General features: G+C 39.7%; 1 protein-coding gene across 1 annotated transcript in view; it reads right to left on the reverse strand.

Annotated features, from left to right (window-relative positions):
* prkx (protein kinase X-linked) overlaps positions 1 to 17,728 on the reverse strand; it is a 39,419-nt gene extending 21,691 nt beyond the window's left edge. Inside the window, exons 1-4 of the mRNA XM_067493407.1 lie at positions 17,085 to 17,728; positions 13,992 to 14,160; positions 8,965 to 9,228; positions 532 to 651 (exon numbers count right to left, since the gene is read on the reverse strand). Of these exons, the coding sequence (XP_067349508.1) occupies positions 532 to 651; positions 8,965 to 9,228; positions 13,992 to 14,160; positions 17,085 to 17,232 (701 nt within the window). The 5' untranslated portion in view covers positions 17,233 to 17,728. The remainder of the gene's footprint in view (positions 1 to 531; positions 652 to 8,964; positions 9,229 to 13,991; positions 14,161 to 17,084) is intronic.
* Between the last annotated feature and the right edge of the window lie 1,887 nt (positions 17,729 to 19,615).

Consider the following 19,615-nt stretch of genomic DNA (forward strand, 5'->3'; position numbering starts at 1 on the left):
ATTCTTCATACTCAACAGAGATGCCCATTTACAGACTACTTTGTTGCAGCTCTGCATTATCCAATAAGCACACAGAGAATTGATTGCCCACACTGCAACAATAACAGGAGTATAATTAATAGAATAATTCCACTGTTCCGTGTACACAGGTTCCTCTACTGCTTTAATCTCTTATGCACTTTCCTATGCAGTCTATTTTGTAGATTGCATAATACAGGTGTACATGTTGCATAATACAGGTGTACATGTTAATTTGTCCACCCAATTGTTTTAAGGAATTAGGAATTTGTATTTCAGTTCTGTGGAGTAGAGCTCACTGTTTGGGATTTTCCATCTGTGTTTGTGTATATGCATATGTAGTAGGGGAGATAGTAATCTCCCCTTCTTTGATACAAACTATGTAACAGTTAAACAGGATCAAAGTATGTAGCGCAGTCTTTGCTCAGTGATGCATTGCCTCAGTTTCCTTGGTGGAGGAGAGTGCCCCCCAGTGTTTAAAAGGGGTGTAGTTTTGGGAATCAGTACACTTACCCAGACAGCATTTCAAAGATGAGAATACCCAAAGCCCACCAGTCAACTGCTTGGCCATGACCTTTGCTTTGGATGACTTCGGGTGCCAGGTACTCAGGAGTGCCACACAGAGTCCAAGTCCTGATTAGACAATAGGTGCCATGGTTAAAATACAGCTTATTAAATACAGTTATTCTCTCTGTGTGTGTGTGTGTGTGTGTGTGTGTGTGTGTGTGTGTCATAATTCTAAAAACTTATTGTGTAGTTGATTAATAAAAAAATACAGGTTAATAATAATTGAACACACTACTGCTCAATAATTATATTAGGGCAGTGACCCCAACTGCTCCAGATGAGCTGCTTCTAAGTGAATCTGCCCTAAATAAATAAGGATAAATCCACTGATATCATTTATATCAAGAATAGCTTGCCAACAATAACATGTAATATATATTAGAGTGCTGAGTGGCCAGGTGACAATTGCCTCAACTTGTAAGTTTTATAAAAGAAAGTGCCAAATGACTGGATGTTATTTAAATATCTGAAAAGAGAGAATCGTGTCACATGGGGCACTTTACCTACACCTGTATGTAAAGTGATCATCCTGTGACATCTGACCCAACTGTGTCAATGTTTATAGGAATGTTTATAACTATAAGAATTCACATATACCAGTCCACATAAATGGCTTTCAACAGCAAGTACAATAACAGGAAGTCTAAAAGAGATAACTTGAATATGGCTGCCAGAGCCGCTGATTGACACTTGTAACACTTGTGCATGTGTAACATACATGCACTGGGTGTTCCCTCTGAAAGCCACTTGTCCTTTGATGAAGAGCACATGGCCTGGTGCCCGCCTTTCATCGTCTCTCACTGATAGCACCTGGGTTATTACTTCTTTCAGCAAGTTACCATGGAGATGGTAATTTGTATTGAAATTCTGTTGGCCCTGGTGAGGGTTGAGGAGACTGATGATTTTGGGGGAATAAAGCCTGTACTGTAATGAGTACTGGATGAGCAGAGGCATGGCCACAGAGGAAATGATGAGGTGGCAGCTTGCCTCATTTCTAATCAGCCAAAAAAGACTAATGTCACACCACTCCTCAGATCTCTACACTGGCTTCCTCTAGCTGATCGCATCAGGTTCAAAGCTCTGTCTCTTGCTTACAGGGTGGTCAGCTCAACAGCTCCTGCTTGCCTCAACTCACTCATTCAGGTCTACAATCCGTCCCGGCTACAGCGGTCTACCAACGAACGACATCTGGTGGTCCCAGCACAGCACAGAAGACATCAAGCAAAACTCTTCAGCGCAATGGTCCCACGATGGTGGAACAGGCTACCAAACTCTGCACGCTCAGCAAACTCACTCCCAATTTTCAAAAAACTGCTGAAAACAGAACTCTTCCGCATCTTCCTATGCACTTAAATCTATTTAAAACAAAAAACAAACTTCCTTTCTTCTCTTTCTCTTATGTGCATCTCATGAAATGTGAACACTTTTCTGATAGTACTTTGCTTTGATGTTTTCTCCTTGACTTTTTGCTTGCCTTGTACCTCACTTGTAAGTCGATTTGGAGACTCCTAAATGACTAAAAGCGTCTCCTAAATGACTAAATGTAAATGTTAAAAATGTGAAGGAAATATGACCTGTGGTGCTCTTCACAGTAATTTGTTATCATCAAGGGCGTGGTGTCTGAATGTGATAATGAACGTGCATGCCAGTAGGGGACACTGTGGCAGCATGGGGATTGCCAGGCTGTAATGACATAAGCCATAAGGTGCAGTATCCTCCATGTAAACAGAGGTTGGAGGCTAAGACCAAGGCAACACAAAGAGATGTTAGCCAACTATTGGAATTGCAGAAAGGCATGATAAAAAGAAAACCTACCTAAGACGTACACCAAACTGTCCATATCTTAGGCCTTGGAGACTGTCAAGCAAAGGCTCACAGCCCTGGCTACATGGCTGAAGAGGAGTTGAAACCAGGAGAATAAGCAGAATGTTTTCCACTGAGCCATTCAAGGTGTACTCCCAGTGGGAGGGTAATAACATGAGAGCAGACCCACCAAGGCTGGAGGCTGAAGAATACTGGAAAAGCATATGGGAGAAGGAGGCATCACATAACAACAGTGCCCAGTGGCTAGTGGACTTGAGAGCAGACCACAGAAACCTTCCTGAACAAGATCCAGTAACCATCACAATGACAGACATCCAAGAGAGGGTCTCAAGTATGAAAAACTGGACAGCACCAGGCCCTGACATGATCCATGGTTAAAGCAACTAACCTCACTCCATGAGCACCTGGTGGCATAAATGAACAAGCTACTAGTAGACCTGACTACCAACCTTGAAGGGTACCTGAAGGCCGCACAGTCCTCATCCTGAAGGACCCCCAGAAGGGGCAGTCCCATCCAACTACCGCCCATTAAACTGCCTCTGCACCACATGGAAGCTCCTGCCGCTGCATCACATGGAAGCTCCTGTCAGACATCCTAGCGGCTAAGATGAGCAGGCACATGTATCAATACATGAGCAGAACCCAGAAAGGAGTAGCAACACCAGAGGAGCAAACCACCAGCTACTAGTAGATAAAGCAGTCACTTGAGACTGCAAGACCAGACATACCAATCTGTGCACTGCTTGGATTGACAACAAGAAAGCCTATGACTCAATGCCTTACACATGGATCCTGGAATGCTTGGAACTGCACCAGTTTAACATGACTCTAAGAGTCTTCATTGAGAACTCAATGGGGAAATGGAAAACAACCCTACAGGCCAACTTCAAGCCAACTGCACAAGTCAAAATCAAGTGTGGCATTAAACAAGGAGATGATCTGTCCCCTCTACATTCTGCATAGGCCTGAACTCCCTTAGCCAGATCATCACCACGAGTGGTTACGGATATTGACTACAGAACAGAGCAACCATCAGCCACCTCCTCTACATCTATGACATCACGCTGAATGCCAGGAGTGAACAAGATATTGACTCACTGATCCATACCAGCAGGATATACAGCCAGGATATGAATGGGGAGAACAAAGTCCAGGTGGTTAACACCTATGCACTTCCATTCATCAGGTACACCACTGGCATAATGAGCTGAATAAAAGAGAAGATAGAGGCCAATGACATCAAGACAAGGAAGCTCCTTATTGTGCATGGAGGGTTTCACGACAAATCCAGCATCCTGAGACTGTACACTAAGTGGAAGGAAGAAGGCCAAGGATTAGTGAGCGTCAGAGCCACTATCATGGATGAAAGAAGGAAGATAACATGCTCACAGAAAACCCCATGCAGCAGAAGCCAGAGGAGCAAGGGAAAGAAGAGCAGGAATCCTCATAGAGGGACAAGCCCCTGCACGGTGGGTACCACCGTAAGATAGAAGAAGTGGCTGATATCAAAAACTCCTACCAGTGGCTTGACAAAGATATACTCAAAGACAGCCCAGAGGCACTAATCCTAGCAGCAAAGGAGCAGGCTCTAAGTACAAGATCAATAGAGGATAGGGTCTACAATACTAGGCAGGACTCCAGGTGGAAAACATCTGTGCCAAGTACAAACTGGAAGTGCCAAAGTTAAAATGTGACACACCTAGAGCTAAGAAACTGTGGGACCTCTAGATACAGACTGACAAACTGAAAACGGCCAACCAACCTGACATAGTAGTTGTGTAGAAACAGAAGAAAAAGGCTGTAGTGATACATGCAGCAATCCCAAGCGATAGCAACATCAGGAATAAGGAACAAGAGAAGCTCGAGAAATATCAAGGGCTGAAAGAGAGGTTAGAAAAGATGTGGACGGTGAAGGTACAAGTGGTAGCTGTGGTAATAGGATCACAGGGGGCTGTGAACCCCAAACTTGGAGCAGATTCCAGGAACAACATCCAGAAGTGTGCAGCCAATATACAAATATACAAACCCGATTCCAAAAAAGTTGGCACACTGAACAAATTGTGAATAAAAAAGGAATGCAATAATTTACAAATCTCATAAACTTATATTTTATTCAGAATACAACATGGATGACATATCAAATGTTTAAACTGAGAAAATGTATAATTTTAAGGGAAAAATAAGTTGATTTTAAATTTCATGACATCAACCCATCTCAAAAAAGTTGGGACAAGGCCATGTTTACCACTGTGTCGTATCTCCTCTTCTTTTTATAACAGTCTGCAAATGTCTAGGGACTGAGGAGACAAGTTGCTCAAGTTTAGGAATAGGAATGTTGACCCATTCTTGTATAATACAGGATTCTAAGTGCTCAACTGTCTTAGTTCTCCTTTGTCGCATCTTCCTCTTAGTTTGCGCCAAATGATTTATATGGGTGAAAGATCTGGACTTCAATACCCGGATCCTTCTTCTATGCAGCCATGATGTTGTAATTGATGCAGTATGTGGTCTGGCATTGTCATGTTGGAAAATGCAAGGTCTTCCCTGAAAGAGAAGACATCTGGATGGGAGCATATGTTGTTCTAGAACTTGTATATAATTTATCATTGATGGTGCATTTCCAGATGTGTAAGCTGCCCATGCCACACGCACTCATCCAACCCTATACCATCAGAGATGCAGGCTTCTGAACTGAGCGCTGATAACAACTTGGATTGTCCTTGTCCTCTTTAGTTCAAATGACATGGCTTCCCAGTTTTCCAAAAAGAACTTCGAATTTTGATTTGTCTGACCACAGAACAGTTTTCCATTTTGCCACAGTCCATTTTAAATGAGCCTTGGCCAAGAGAAAACGCATGCGCTTCTGGATCATGTTTAGATATGGCTTCTTTTTTGACCTATAGAGTTTTAGCCGGCAACGGCAAATGGCACAGTGGATTGTGTTCACCGACAATGTTTTCTGGTATTCCTGAGCCCATGTTGTAATTTCCATTACAGAAGCATTCCCGTATGTGATGCAGTGCCGTTTAAGGGCCCGAAGATCACGGGCATCCAATATGGTTTTCCAGCCTTGACCCTTATGCACAGAGATTGTTTCAGATTCTCCGAATCTTTGGATATTATGCACCGTAGATGATGATAACTTCAAACTCTTTGCAATATTTCTCTGAGAAACTCCTTTCTGATATTGCTCCACTATTTTTCACCGCAGCATTGGGGGAATTGGTGATGCTCTGCCCATCTTGACTTCTGAGAGACACTGCCACTCTGAGACGCTCTTTTTATACCCAGTCATGTTGCCAATTGACTTAACAAGGTGTAAATTGGTCCTCCAGCTGTTCCTTATATGCACATTTAACTTTTTTGGCTTCTTATTGCTACCTGTCCCAACTTTTTTGGAATGAGTAGCTCTCATGAAATCAAAAATGAGCTAATATTTGGCAAGGCATTTCAAAATTTCTCACTTCCAACATTTGATATGTTACCTATATTCTATTGTGAAAAAAACATAAGTTTATGAGATTTGTAAATTATTCCATTCCTTTTTTATTCACAATTTGTACAGTGTGCCAACTTTTTTGGAATTGGGTTTGTATATTATATATATTGATATAGATATATGTATATCTATATCTATGTCTATATCTATAGATATATATCTATCTATCGGCTGAGTTTGCATCCACTTGAAACAAAGTGCATGTAGAAGAATGTAAACTTAACGATATGTTTGCTCAAGAGGAATCATATCTGGTAACTACTAGAGCAAAGAACGTCCTAAATGACGGTTTCGAGATATAAAATTTGAAAAAGAGCTGGAATGCAATTGAGTTTTTTTAAAAGGAAGAAGTGTTTGTATTTGAAAGATAAACAAACGCTGTCAAACATATGGAGAAGAGAAAGGTAAGTTTACACAGACAACCATTCACACTGACACCTACGAGCACCAATTAATCTAACATGCATGTCTCTGGACTGTGGGGATGCATGTCTCTGGACTGTGGGGGAAACCAAGTACCCAGAACAAACCAACGCAGGCACGGGGAGGACATGCGAGCTCCTCACAACTATTTGCAAACCAACAACCTTTAAGAGACTTTTTTTTTCTTTTCTTTTTTTGCCTAATTACATCTAGTATTTGCATCAAATCAGTTGGTACGCTTTTCTGCAGTCTCTCTCATCCAAACACTGACCACTTTTCCATGCAATAAGTGACTGCGGATCACATGCCGCCTCTAAAATTGTTAGATAATCAAACACCCTTGTTTCAGCAATTTACCACTGGCTCATATTCATAATTTCCAAATGTTGAATTATTTTAATATTATTTACACTCATACACTTTATATTTTACATACATGATGCACCTACGTATGTGCTGAATTAATTTATTTCTATTTACAGGAATGGTGTTCACGTGCATAAACATTCAGTTATCTGATTTTTCCTTCACCTCAGACTTATTTTTGAAGCCTGGTACACACATCCTAACTGTAAAGTGACAGAAAATGCTGTTTTCTGCCTTTTCTTAGTTTTACTTGAAATTGTTTTTGTCGCAGCAGAGTAACAATGCGGGGGGGGGGAGAGGAATAGGTAGGGGAGAGAAACACACACAGCGCAAACTGTCTAAATTAAAAAATTCCCAGTGTTATTTAGTCTTCATTGTTTCCTTTGGTTTTGCTTCATTTGATGAATTAAAGACTACTGTAACTGCAGTTTTTCTGGGAAACAAATCTTGACCAGACTCTTATTGGCTACTAACATGTTGGAGTACACTTTATGAACTCTCATCACCTTTTCTCCCAGTGAGAAAACAGAAAAGGCTTCAGAATAGAAAGAGTACTCCCGCGCTGTTTTCTCTCAAAGTGAGGAGAAATAATACATTTTAGAAAAGACAGAGGGCAACCAGGGCAGGCAAGGCATGGACAATAGAAGCAGAGGACAAATTGCAAACTTAAACATAAATGTTTTTTCTGACACTGCCTTACTCTGACTAAAGCTAGAATGTAGTTCCAATAAAGAGCAACTCAAAACATGATGCCAAAACAGCTACAAGGTACGTTATGCATTACAAGAGACATACAGTAGCAAACTGCATGATAATTTATTAGTGATTGGAAACTAAAATTGGCCAGTTGTCCAGCAGAGTGTGACATTTGTAATGCCTACCTCCGTATTAGGTCTAAATTTAAATCCACTGGCTGGCTGTAGTCGTTCTGTGTGGCGTTTCCATATTTATCCAATGTTTGTTTGAGTTTCCTCTAGGTACTCTAATTTCCTCCCACAGTCCAAAAACTGAGACAGACTGAATTGTCCAGTGTGTACCGTGTCTCTAGCTGAAGGACATGGATAGATTGGATAGATGCTTGGATAGATGCCATCCTGACACTAACTAGCAGTAAAGATAATGGATGGATGGAGAAGAGCCTTCCATTTACTAGACAAAGACAGTCTTTGCAGGATGTAAGAAGGCCCAGACTCTTAAAGTAGAACACCAGTAGCTCCAAAACCAATCTAAAGTGTAGTTGTGGTGTCAGACTGAATCCTGAGGGACAGAATGACCTCCACACAATCCCTAAATGTAAGCTGAATCAGGAGTTTCTTTACTGATTGAAATAAAGGTAAAGTGTAGCTTGCTAGGCACAGCCTGTGAGGGATGAGCTCAGAAATGCAGTGTGAAGTGACAACTGGTTTGTCATTCACCTTATTCTGTCAATCAATCAAGTATCAAACACCACAAACTGAGAACAAAATGTCTGAACTGTCATTCAGAAGCAGCCACATGCACTGAGAAGCAGGTTCTATAAGTATTATAAAAAAAGATTAAAAAATATAGATAGAAGTACTCTGCTGTACTAATGCTCTACTTGACATTAAGCGAGTGGGCATATCCAAAGTAGGCTCCTTTAAAAAGTGCTTTATTATATAAGTGTTCTAGTAATTTGTTCAACTGTCTGAATAAACATAGTAATTTTGACACAAATATCATAATGGCAATCTGAGCCTGCATTTTTCCTGCATCTTGGAGTAGGAAATAATTCCTAACAAGAACAATTTTCAAATGCCACAATTTTTTTGCTTTCATGAGTAAGAGCAAGATCAAAGCTGTTTTAGAAGAGTTGATTAAGCTGCTGAATAATCATTATAGAAGACAGGTGCTTTTGAACTACACATACAGTGGTATTTCTGTACTTTTGGTACCACAGCAGCATAGGGCTTCTTTAATATAGATGTAAAATAATTAAATAAATAAAATAAACAAATACATTTAACTTTTAAAGTCGATGACTTTAGTAAAGTTTTTTGTAGATTTTAGAGTACATGGTGAAGAAATTAACAATTCCATATTATTTGCTGCTATCATGCACATGATCTGTCTGAGAAAGACATCTCATTTTGCTGCTAATGTGGGTGGGATGAATGTGGATGTGGATGAATGTGAATGGTACCTATATGGCACCCTCTGTCAGTTAGATCTGTTTCAAGTTATGACAACTTTATAAATCACTCTGGAATTGTGGTTGTCAAAATAAATGCTGAAAATATTTCCATCACCTATCAGACAGCTTCTTAGCAAAGCCAAAGTCAGTCAGGCGAATATGTCCTTCCCTGTCCAGCAGGATGTTTTCAGGTTTCAGGTCGCGATAGACAATATCTTTGGAGTGGAGGTACTCAATGGCACATACAATCTCAGAGGTATAAAAGAGGCCTGTGGTATTGCTGAAGCGCCCGCGGCTGCGTAGGTAACTGAACAGTTCACCACCGGGCACATAGTCCATCAGCATATAGAGGAAGCGCTCATCGTGGTGAGTCCAGAACCTGAATAAAACAAGAGAAGACAAAGAGGTAGAATAACATTCTTTTGGTTTACTCTTTAAGTCTTTTTAATAAATGCTGAACACATTATACCATCTGTTGGACACACAAGACTAAAGTCCTTTCTGACAAGTTGAGGAAATCAAATTAAATTGAACTGCTATATTTTAACCTCCAGTGTATTTCAAGCAGTGTACAACATCTATTTCAGCTGGAAGGACCCTTTCAGAAGATAAAAACAAGGGAGAACTGTCACTGATAAAGATAGAGAAGGCTCCAGTGTTTTTCAGTAAGGGGTTGGTTGCTGGCCACAAAGACGATTACTGACTCTTTTCCACACTGCTATTTTGTCTCTGCACTTTTAATGTTTGTATTTTGAAGCTAGTTACCTTGAGCTACAAACTGTTTTATTTCCAAATAAACATGTACATGCACCTTTTTTGGTATTTGAAGTTTGCTTCAAATTTTTTTAAATATCAAAAATAAACTATTTGATTTTTAATTTACAAAAAAATTAAAGTAATTTAAGTCTCAAATGAACGTCTATTACACTTCTTCTCATTTACCCATTCACGCCATGAATGTAGTGTGTTTTAACTCTAAACCAGACTCATAAAGTACAACTTGCAGTTCTCTTTTCAGCCACCAGGCAGTCACAGTAACTTAGCCACTTTGTGGATGTAGGATATGGCCTATAGGAGAACATATACAGTCCAAAGGAAGTTACACAAGGTGTATGTCTGCTTTGGGGTGGATTTTCTCTGCTGTGCCATGTTTTTTTATTAAATGTGAAGAGGATGAGCTTAACATTCATCTATCTGTGAGGCAGCAGTGCTAACCACTTCACCACCAGGCTTGCCTGGCTGTAAAATTAACTGGTGCATATGTAAAGTAATGCCTGTATTAAGAACTTACCATCAGGGAGTATTAGGATCACTGCCATGCTCTGGTGCAGGTAGAAAAGCGCTATATAAGTGCAGACCATTTACTTTTTATCATTTGCAGTTTAGATGGATAGAAACTGGAATGCTATTTCTTGTGATAAAATTGTGTGTAATATGTATGGGGAAAACAAAGCATAATTAAAATGGTATTTGCATCTTAATTCAACTAAATCTCAATAATGGTGACAGTTGCTATTTCCTCAGTGATCTTTAGGGAGTTAATGAGTTAATCAGAGACTTTATGGAAAGGGGGAAAAGCCCAGATTAAATTCAAATAAGTAATAGAGGTCATTGTGGGGTGGTCAATTAGAAATGCAGAAGCAAATTTAGACATTACAAAATTATATACAAGTATGATTATAAATCAGTTAAACTAAATAGAATAGGGTTAATAAATAACATTTACTGTTATGATATGTATAAAGCAGCAAAGTAACTAATATTGTTCTAGATTGGTTGCTGACACCACTACCATCATCTCCCTAGTTATGCTCAATGGAAGACAGGTCTCTCCTACCACCAGATATACCTAAACCAAAATATGGACTCTAGAAAATTTTATCATGGGTAAAATGATTGTTCTGAAACTGAAACAGTCAGACAAAACATGCTATGGCTGAATGATTACATTCAATGTTGTTGCTTCTTTTGAATCTACAATCACTACCCTATAATGAGAAAGTGAAAAGAGAAATCAAAATTTAAATTAAATTAATAAATTATTTGAAAAGGAAATACTTAAATATTACATTGGCCTAAGTATTTAGGCTTTTAGGCTATTTAGGCTATTTAGGCCCTTTGTAATAACACTTGAAATTTAGCTCAGGTGCTTTCATTTCTCTTGATCATTGCGGAGATGTTTCTACAGCTTGACAGTTCACCTGAGGAAATCATGACAAGGGACAGATCTGGGGAAAGCTACAAAAAAATCTGCTGCACTGTAGGTTCCTATAAGCACAATTGCATCCATAATTGTCAAATGGAAGACGCTTGGCCCAACCAGGACTGTTGAGCTGGTCACCCAAACTGATTAATCAGGGGAATGACCACTAATTTCCTGCACAATAACTTCCCAACAGTGAAGCATTTTGGTGGCAACATCATGCTGCAGTAATGGTTTTTTAGCACCAGGGACTGGCTGAGTTGGGGAAAAGCTGAATGGAGTTAGGCAGATTGATATCCTATTTGAAAACCTGTTCCACAGTGCTCAGGGCCTCAAATTGGAAGGTTCACCTAACAACATGACAATAATCCTAAGCACACAACCAAGACAACACAGGAGTGGCCTAGGGACAACTCTGAATGTCCTAGAGTTAACTCAGGATAAAGTGCTTAAATGTGTTTCATACATATATTTAATTATTTGTTCTTTAATGTTTGCAATTTAAGCTTTCTTTGCTATGTATAGAAAAACAAAAAAATAATTTGCAAAAACAAACAAACAAACAAAAAAGTTTAACGGCAGTGCTGCAAAATGTATAGAAAATGGCCTCAGCTGAAGCAAACCCTGATGGCAACGAAAAAGCCCATACTAAGTGAAAGTGTGTAAAGTCACATCAGCCATTTGGATGTATTTTGGTTTTAAACAAGAAGATGAGCAGCAGGAACAGGTGTTGTGTTGAAGCAAACACACAAGGTACAGTAACACCACAAATATCCTTCAGCATTTAAAAAAGCCCCACCAGGGTGTGCTGAACAAGTTAATGATTTAAAAACATTATTGAATTAATACATTTATGTAGGCAATGGTTTCAACAGTGTGTTTATGCATGTTTTCATACGGGCAAAAATGTACTTGTACTATATGCACAGCCAACATGATAGTGTAGTTGATAGTCTCTGCTTGGGTTTTTTATAAATTATAGTTTGATTGCACTGAATCACAATTGCAATATTGTTTTTAAAAAACAAAACAAATAAAGAAAAACAACACAATTCTATTATTTTCATATATCGTCCAGCCCTACACTCAACACATTATCTCACCCTGTGGACACCCAGACAGTCACATCTTGCTGAAGAGGCTAGACTGGCAATTTGGCACAGGAGCTGGTTGGGCTGGCAGATTCCACTTTCAGAAAAAACAGCAGTGGTGCCTCCTCTGCTAAGATCCAGCAAAGGTGGGAGGAAAAACAACACCGGCAGTAGGGGCAGGAAAGAACTGTGCAGGGGCATGAGGTACTGGTGGTCGCTAAAACAAATCTCTAGAACAGCCTTCTTCCACCTACGGAACATTGCCAAAATTAGGAGCATCCGGTCTGAAAGTGATGCCGAAAATCTGGTCCATGCATTTGTTACCTCTAGGTTGGACTACTGTAATTCCCTACTTTCAATATGCCCCAGTAACTCCCTAAAGAGCCTGCAATTAATCCAAAATGCTGCAGCAAGAGTGCTGACTGGAACTAGCAAGAGAGATCATATTTCACCTTCACTAGCTTCTCTCCATTGGCTTCCCATTAAATCTAGAATAGAATTTAAAACCCTGCTTCTTACATATAAAGCTCTGACTGTTGAGGCTCCATCATATATAGAAGACCTCATAGCACCATATCATCCCAGCAGACCACTTTGATCTAAGAATGCAGGCCTACTTGTGGTTATCAGAATTTCCAAAGGTAGAATGGGTGGTAGAGCCTTTAGCTATCAAGCTCCTCTCCTGTGGAACTAGCTCCCTGTTCAGATTCGGGAAGCAGACACCCTCTCTACTTTTAACACTAGGCTTAAAACCTTCCTCTTTATTAAAGCATATAGTTTATTATAGTTATGCTGCTATAGGCTAAGACTGCTTGGGGACCCACCCCCCGATGCACTGAGCTCCTTTCCTCCTCTTGACCCTCTCTCCTCTCACCCCGCAATTGTCACCACTGTTTGTCATTAACTCTGTGTGTTTTCTCCTGTAGTTGTCCTCCTCTAAACCTTTCTCTCTGTCCCTTTCTGCAGGTGTCCCCGGCTTTGAAGCTGTGTCTTCCAGCGTGCAGCTACTGGTCCTACCAACCTGCCCGATGTTTTGTTGTTGCTTTTTGTGGCTCTGTTCTTTTCTCTCTTCACTTTCCAATCACCCCAACCGGTCAAGGCAGATGGCTGTCCACCCCGAGCCTGGTTCTGTTGAAGGTTTCGTCCGTTAAAGGGAGTTTTTCCTCTCCACTGTTGCCTATGGCTTGCTCCAGGGGGAATTGTTGTGTTCTCTATACATCTTTATAATCTTGACTTTATTCCCTGAGATGACTTTCTTGTGAATTGGCGCTATATAAATTAAGTTGAATTGAATTAGGTTTGTGCTTGGCTGGTGGGCTGGACAATCTTTGGTCTAAATGTGTTTAAATCTGCACATTTTTTGTGTGACTAAACAATATGTTATTTAAAGTGACAATTCAAGATAGAATTTAATTTGAGGGTTTATGCTGGTAAGTTATGTAAATAAAGCTGTTCCTACATGTCATAAATTGGTTTAAGTATGAATCATTTTTGTGAACAAAGCACCACCTTCTAGCAGTACGCTGGAATTGCATGAATGGGGCTTAAATGAGAGTGGTTACTTTAGAATGTATATCTGGAAACATGAGAAAGTGGACGGCTACAAGCTGGCTGGGAATTGGCTGAGAACTGGCTAGCAATGGGCTTTCAGCCAAGTTAGAGCAGCAATTCTGAGCCTCCCTATTTTTAGTTATAAAGTTACCTAGCACTGAAGACAAATCCATCAGAATTACTGAAAGCACAATGGTGTTTTACCATTCCTTGTAGACGCAGGGCATAACCATTAGAAATGTTTGTGACCTGCCTCCACCTGCTGTGTTTGTGGATAAGACTGGGGAGCACACTCACAGTTGGATGAGGAAAGGATGGTTGACCTCTGTCAGAACCTCCTTCTCATTGTGGACATGCTGCTCCTGCTTTAGTCGAATCACATCAGGGATCTTCATCTGCTTCAGTGCATAAAAGGCCCTGTTCTGCTTGTCTTTGACCAGGAAGACTCGGCCAAAAGTCCCTGTACCTAAGGCAGAAATATAGTGAAAGAAGGATTAAACACTATGACAGGAATCAACAGCATGCAAACAACCTAGACCATGACAAATAACTGCTTTTCTGATGCTGTGGTACAACATTATTTCTTCTCATTTGACATTCATGCATGTACAGTAAATGAAAGATAACGAGTTGTGTCAAGCGCAAACATCAAGATGTAGAAATGTATCAGAGTTAACATTGGCAGCTAATATTAAAATTGTAAATTACTTTATCAATGCATCTTTTTAAACTCAAAATACATAAAAAAACATGCCAAAATAAAAATGCGAATCATGACAATGACTTTCATAATGGATCAGTCGGGACCCGGGTTAACAACGACCGCCACCGGTGCTGTTGACCTACAGGGTACCGGTGGAAATTGGACTACTGTTGGTCGAAGTTGAAGAAGGAGAGGAGGAAGGTGTGTTCGTAGGCAGAGAGGGAAGATGAAAGCTAAGAATGTAGGACTGACAGTAGGGACTTTGGGACTATGACAGGAAGGGCTAGAGAGTTGATTGACATGATGCAGAAAGAAGGTGGATATACTATGTGTCCAGGAGACCAGGTAGAAAGGTAGCAAGGTTAGAAGCTTAGGAGCAGCGATCTACCATCAGGTTGTTCTACCATGGGTCAGATAGGAAAAGAAATGGAGTAGGAGTTATACTGAAAGAGGAGTTTGTGAGGAATGTTCTAGAGGTGAATATCACAGAATATCTGAGTATCAGACAGGTTGATGAGTCCGTAGCTGGAAATTGAAGGTGTGATGTTCAGTGTTGTGAGTGGTTATGCAGCACAGCTAGGATGTCAGTTAGAAGAGAAGGAGAAATTCTGGAGTGAGTTAGATGAAGTGATGCAGAGCATCCCCAGAGGTAAGAGAGGGGTGATTGGAACAGATTTAAATGGGCATGTAGGTGAAGGGAACAGAGGTGATGAGAATATAATCAGCAGATCTGGTCTTCAGGACAGGACCGCAGAAGGACAGATGGTGGTAGACTTTGCAAAGCGGATGGAAATGGCTGTAGTGAACACTTTCTTCCAGAAGAGGCAGGGACATAGGGGGACATATAAGAGCAGAGATAGAGGCACTCAGGTGGACTACATTTTGTGTAGATGTTGTAATCTGAAAGAGACCAGTGACTGTAAAGTATTGGTAGTCGAGAGCGTAGCCAGACAACACAGGATGGTGGTGTGTAAAATAACTCTGGTGGTGAGAAACATAAAGAGGACAAAGGCAGAGCAGAGGATGAAGTTGAGGAAGTTGAAAAAGGAAGAATGTGTAGTCTTCAGGGAGGACCTGAGACAGGCTCTGGGTGGTCAGGAGGTGCTTCCAGATGACTGGACCACTACAGCTGATGGGGGACACAGCTCTGAGGCTAATCACAGGACCTGATTCAACTGTGCTTGTTACCATGGCAAAGACAGCTTTGAACCTGCTGAGTCACTCACATATGATGAAGACAAGCTGTGAATGGCTCAAACTTTGCCTCGCAAAATGTGAAAAAGTAGTGGTCATATTGACACATTTAAAAAAAACTAAGCACATCGATATACTAACAGCACCCTTTTGTGATTTGAGAAGAATTTCTGGACTTGCACAGTTCATATGTAGTAGCATATAATGCTCACAGAACACAAATATGATAAAAACCATAATAGGGCAAAAAAAATCCATGTCAGCTTGAAATGAGTACTCAAATCCACCGAACACAAGGCACAGGAACATTTGAACTAGAACAGAGACTGGTGTACTTTCCTACACACAGCAGGCCACATTTCCTAACCCACCACTCCCTCTGCCAGGAGTAGCTATCCACCAAATCTGTGATAGTGTAAAGAAGTGATTAATGTCATGATAGTATTTATTTTATGAAGAGTATATTTAATTTAAGGTTTTATATTGTGACTTTAGTGTTGCAGAATTAAATTAATACTCAGTTGACAGTTTATAAGTGACAACTACAGCTAAAACTAAGCCAGTGCAATCACACAGTCCTACAATAAATCCTGGTTCCCTCTCGTGTTATCACCAGGTCTGATTAGTTATATTCCAATTATATTCCATACCATCTTGTTTCTGTGTAAAGACTTATTCTCTCTCGCGGATGCTACAAAAAGGCTTATGGAACCGGCTCAGCACTTTGACAAAGAGAGGGGAAAACAAACTGGATGCAAGGCTGCAAGTCAACTACTTAATATTATTGTCTCATAAACGTAAACTAGTGCGTAGTGTGTAAAAAACAAATGTTAAAAAAATGTTACTCCTTTCCACCTTTTGGTACATTGTCTAAGTGTGTAGAGACGACAAACAATTGTTATACAAAAAAAGGTTTCTGGTTTCATTTAACTTTAGGACTTTAATAGAGTAGACATTTTTATTACCACCAGCAACAGTAGAAATGATAAACCTAAATTATTCAGGGCTATTATGTGTATAAACTTCTGTCATAATAGACTAAAACTATATAGGAATAATTTCTAATATATGTAAACCCAAGCAGAATAAACGGCAGAAACTTGTACAAATGTTAGCCCACATAAAGTTACAAGTCTGGGACCATGAAAACTACATAAAATTACCTACTGGAAATATTATTGCAAACTAGTGCAGCTATAAAAGGTCGTTGAATATATTGTTAAATATTTCTAAGGATTTGTATTACTTTTGAGGGAATTTATTTGGAGCAGAAACTTGTATTTAAGGCCTTTCAGGCAGATTAGTTCATTATCCAGCCCCACTGTATTTCCTGTTTTTTGTTGAAATTAAAGCTATAAATATACTATAGCTACTACAATAGATATATAGTTTTCAATCTTCCTGTCCTAGACCACTTTATTATCCCCTAAGCAAGTAACCTAACAGTCCAGCACAGGTCTTGTTCTTGTGTGTGACATGCTCTTGTTACTCACCAACTGTGGCAACAGTCTCCAAATCCTCCAGACAGTATATCCGCTTATTTTGGGCCGCTTCCCCGGAAGAAGTGCTTCCATTGCTTTTACTTTCTTTTAGGGAATTGGTCTCAATGTTGACTCCGACCTTTGCTTTGGGAGCAGCCATGTCTCACTTTCGGGTCTAGCTGATTATTTGGGTTTATCAATCTCCAGCGAGGCACATACAGATTTCTTATTAGACATTTTACGACGGAAAGAGTTTTCGGTCCATATTCTTTTAGCTTTGACAGCGGGCATCAGTAACAAGCTGTTTCAGTAGAACAAAAGTAGCAGACGTTTACCTTCACTAAGAGACAAAAGGACCTGAAACAACCGACATTAGTAAGACAAAGAAGCTGGAGAGGTGCTGTGCCATGTAGTGTTAGCAGCTAACATCTATAATGGGCTAATGGGAGCACTGCAGCACTAACACCAAAGAAGCTTCACAATACACTCGGTTAGCCTGAAATAAAAGACACTTCTCAACTCGTAGTAACACATGAATCCCGCAGCTTTTCTCACTTAACTTCCCTACTTCTCTCCATTGTTTCCTCCTCCGAACAACAGACCTCAACGAGCAGCTCTTCTTCTGTCCACATCAAACAGGAAGAGAAACAATATCACTGTCCAGAAGTATTTCCGGTCGGGAAAATGTGTGTGTGTGTATCTTAACTAACATGGCTGATTTCAACAAAGCATAGATATACAACAAATCCCCCCTTAGAGTACTATTGATTTTATGGTGGGGGAATAGATATGTTTTAAACAAAAATCAATTGACAGTAGTCCTAAAGCCAAAAACAATTTGTGCTAACAACATACATTATGCAATTTGTGTTAACAACTTCCTGTATTTTCCATCTGACTGTATGTACCTTGACACATCAGCAGGCCCATGGCTGTATGTTGACAAAACTTGGCCAATGAAAAACAAGCTGTCCCGGCACATTAACCAATAATGTGTGAGGAAGGGCGTTGTAATAAAGAACTTGTATGAGGAAGTTAACGTCCCAGGCGTGGACATGGACAAACAAACAAACAAAAAAAGCTACATTTACCTGATTAAAATTTACAAAATCCACAAAAATATTCTTATATTAAAATGTATGGATAACAATTAGATACACATTTCTAATATGTGTGACTAACAAATAAAAAAACTCTGACCAATTTTTATTTTTATTTTGTCCTTTTGGCTTATCTAATGAGTTCAGGGTCACCACAGCGGATGATTGTCCGCATGTTGATTTGGCACAGCTTTTTTTTTTATGCCAGATGCCTGTCCTGACGCATCCCTCCTCAATTTCTACCGGGCTAGGACTGACACTGCACAGATAGGGGCTGTTGGGGGTTAAGTTTCTTGCCTGTAAAACCACAAAAGAATTAAAAGTATAATAACTCTTGAGTTGTTTTCAGAGACAAAATGATTCTCTGCATTGGTCACGAAGACTATCACTTTCCATATTATACATACTTATTTGGTTCAATGTTTATTAGGTTATAATGCATACAACATATGCATACACCAAAGGTGATACACACAAATATGTACAAAGTACACACATTATGCAAAGACACAATGGCATATGTGCCAATACACATTAACACACATTTGTACGCATTTATTAATGTTAAAATATAGGAACCAACTGAAATACTTCCCTGTAGAGATATGTTTTAAGGCGTGGTTTGAAAGCAGGCACAGATTCAGATGACATAAGATATTCTGGAAGTGAACTTTGGGGTTCAAACGGCAAAAGCAATGAAAAATAAATACAATATTATTAAATAAATGTAAGTCTACGTTAAATACCCCATGACTGTGATAGCTAAAATTGGACAGAAGGTTTAAGCTGTCGGGGTAAAAGAGGAAAACCGAGAAAAATACGCAACCATCACAGACTACAATACTTCTAAAACACTGTTTCAGTTGCCTTCATGATCAGTAAGCTCCCTACACTCAGACGTGTCTCAAGAAAACTGGGGGTTGACATTGTCACTGCCGGAGAGTTATTAATTTAAAAATAGTTTGAGGTACAGCACAACTAATTGCTTTGCCTATCCTACAAATGTGTATTTTTTTAAATTGGCATTAGTCTCCCTGATTCTCGTATTTACTGTACCTCCTCTGAAATAAATAAATCAGGCCTAATTCTCCACATTAGACCTATTTGAAATCTGGAGAATGTGTAACACACACATTATTTTATACAAATATAATTATTTCTTGATATACACATTCAGTTAGATTATAGTATTAAACTGTTTTGATAACATTAGCCCAGCAAAACTGAGCTATTAGTATTCATACTGTGGTGTGTCTTTTTGACACTGTCTGTAGCATGAATCGAATAAAGGTGCATTTGATTTAGACAGATGGCCTTAAATTTGCACCCACATCTTCAAGCTGTGAAACTATTTGGCAAGGCACTATAATATCAGAAGAGCTTTTCGGAAGCTTTCAAACAATAACTAAAGAAAAGGGGTTTAGCTGGACGTTAATCTAAAAG

Source organism: Channa argus, chromosome 23 (assembly GCF_033026475.1).
Source record: "Channa argus isolate prfri chromosome 23, Channa argus male v1.0, whole genome shotgun sequence".
Taxonomy (NCBI): Eukaryota; Metazoa; Chordata; class Actinopteri; order Anabantiformes; family Channidae; genus Channa; species Channa argus.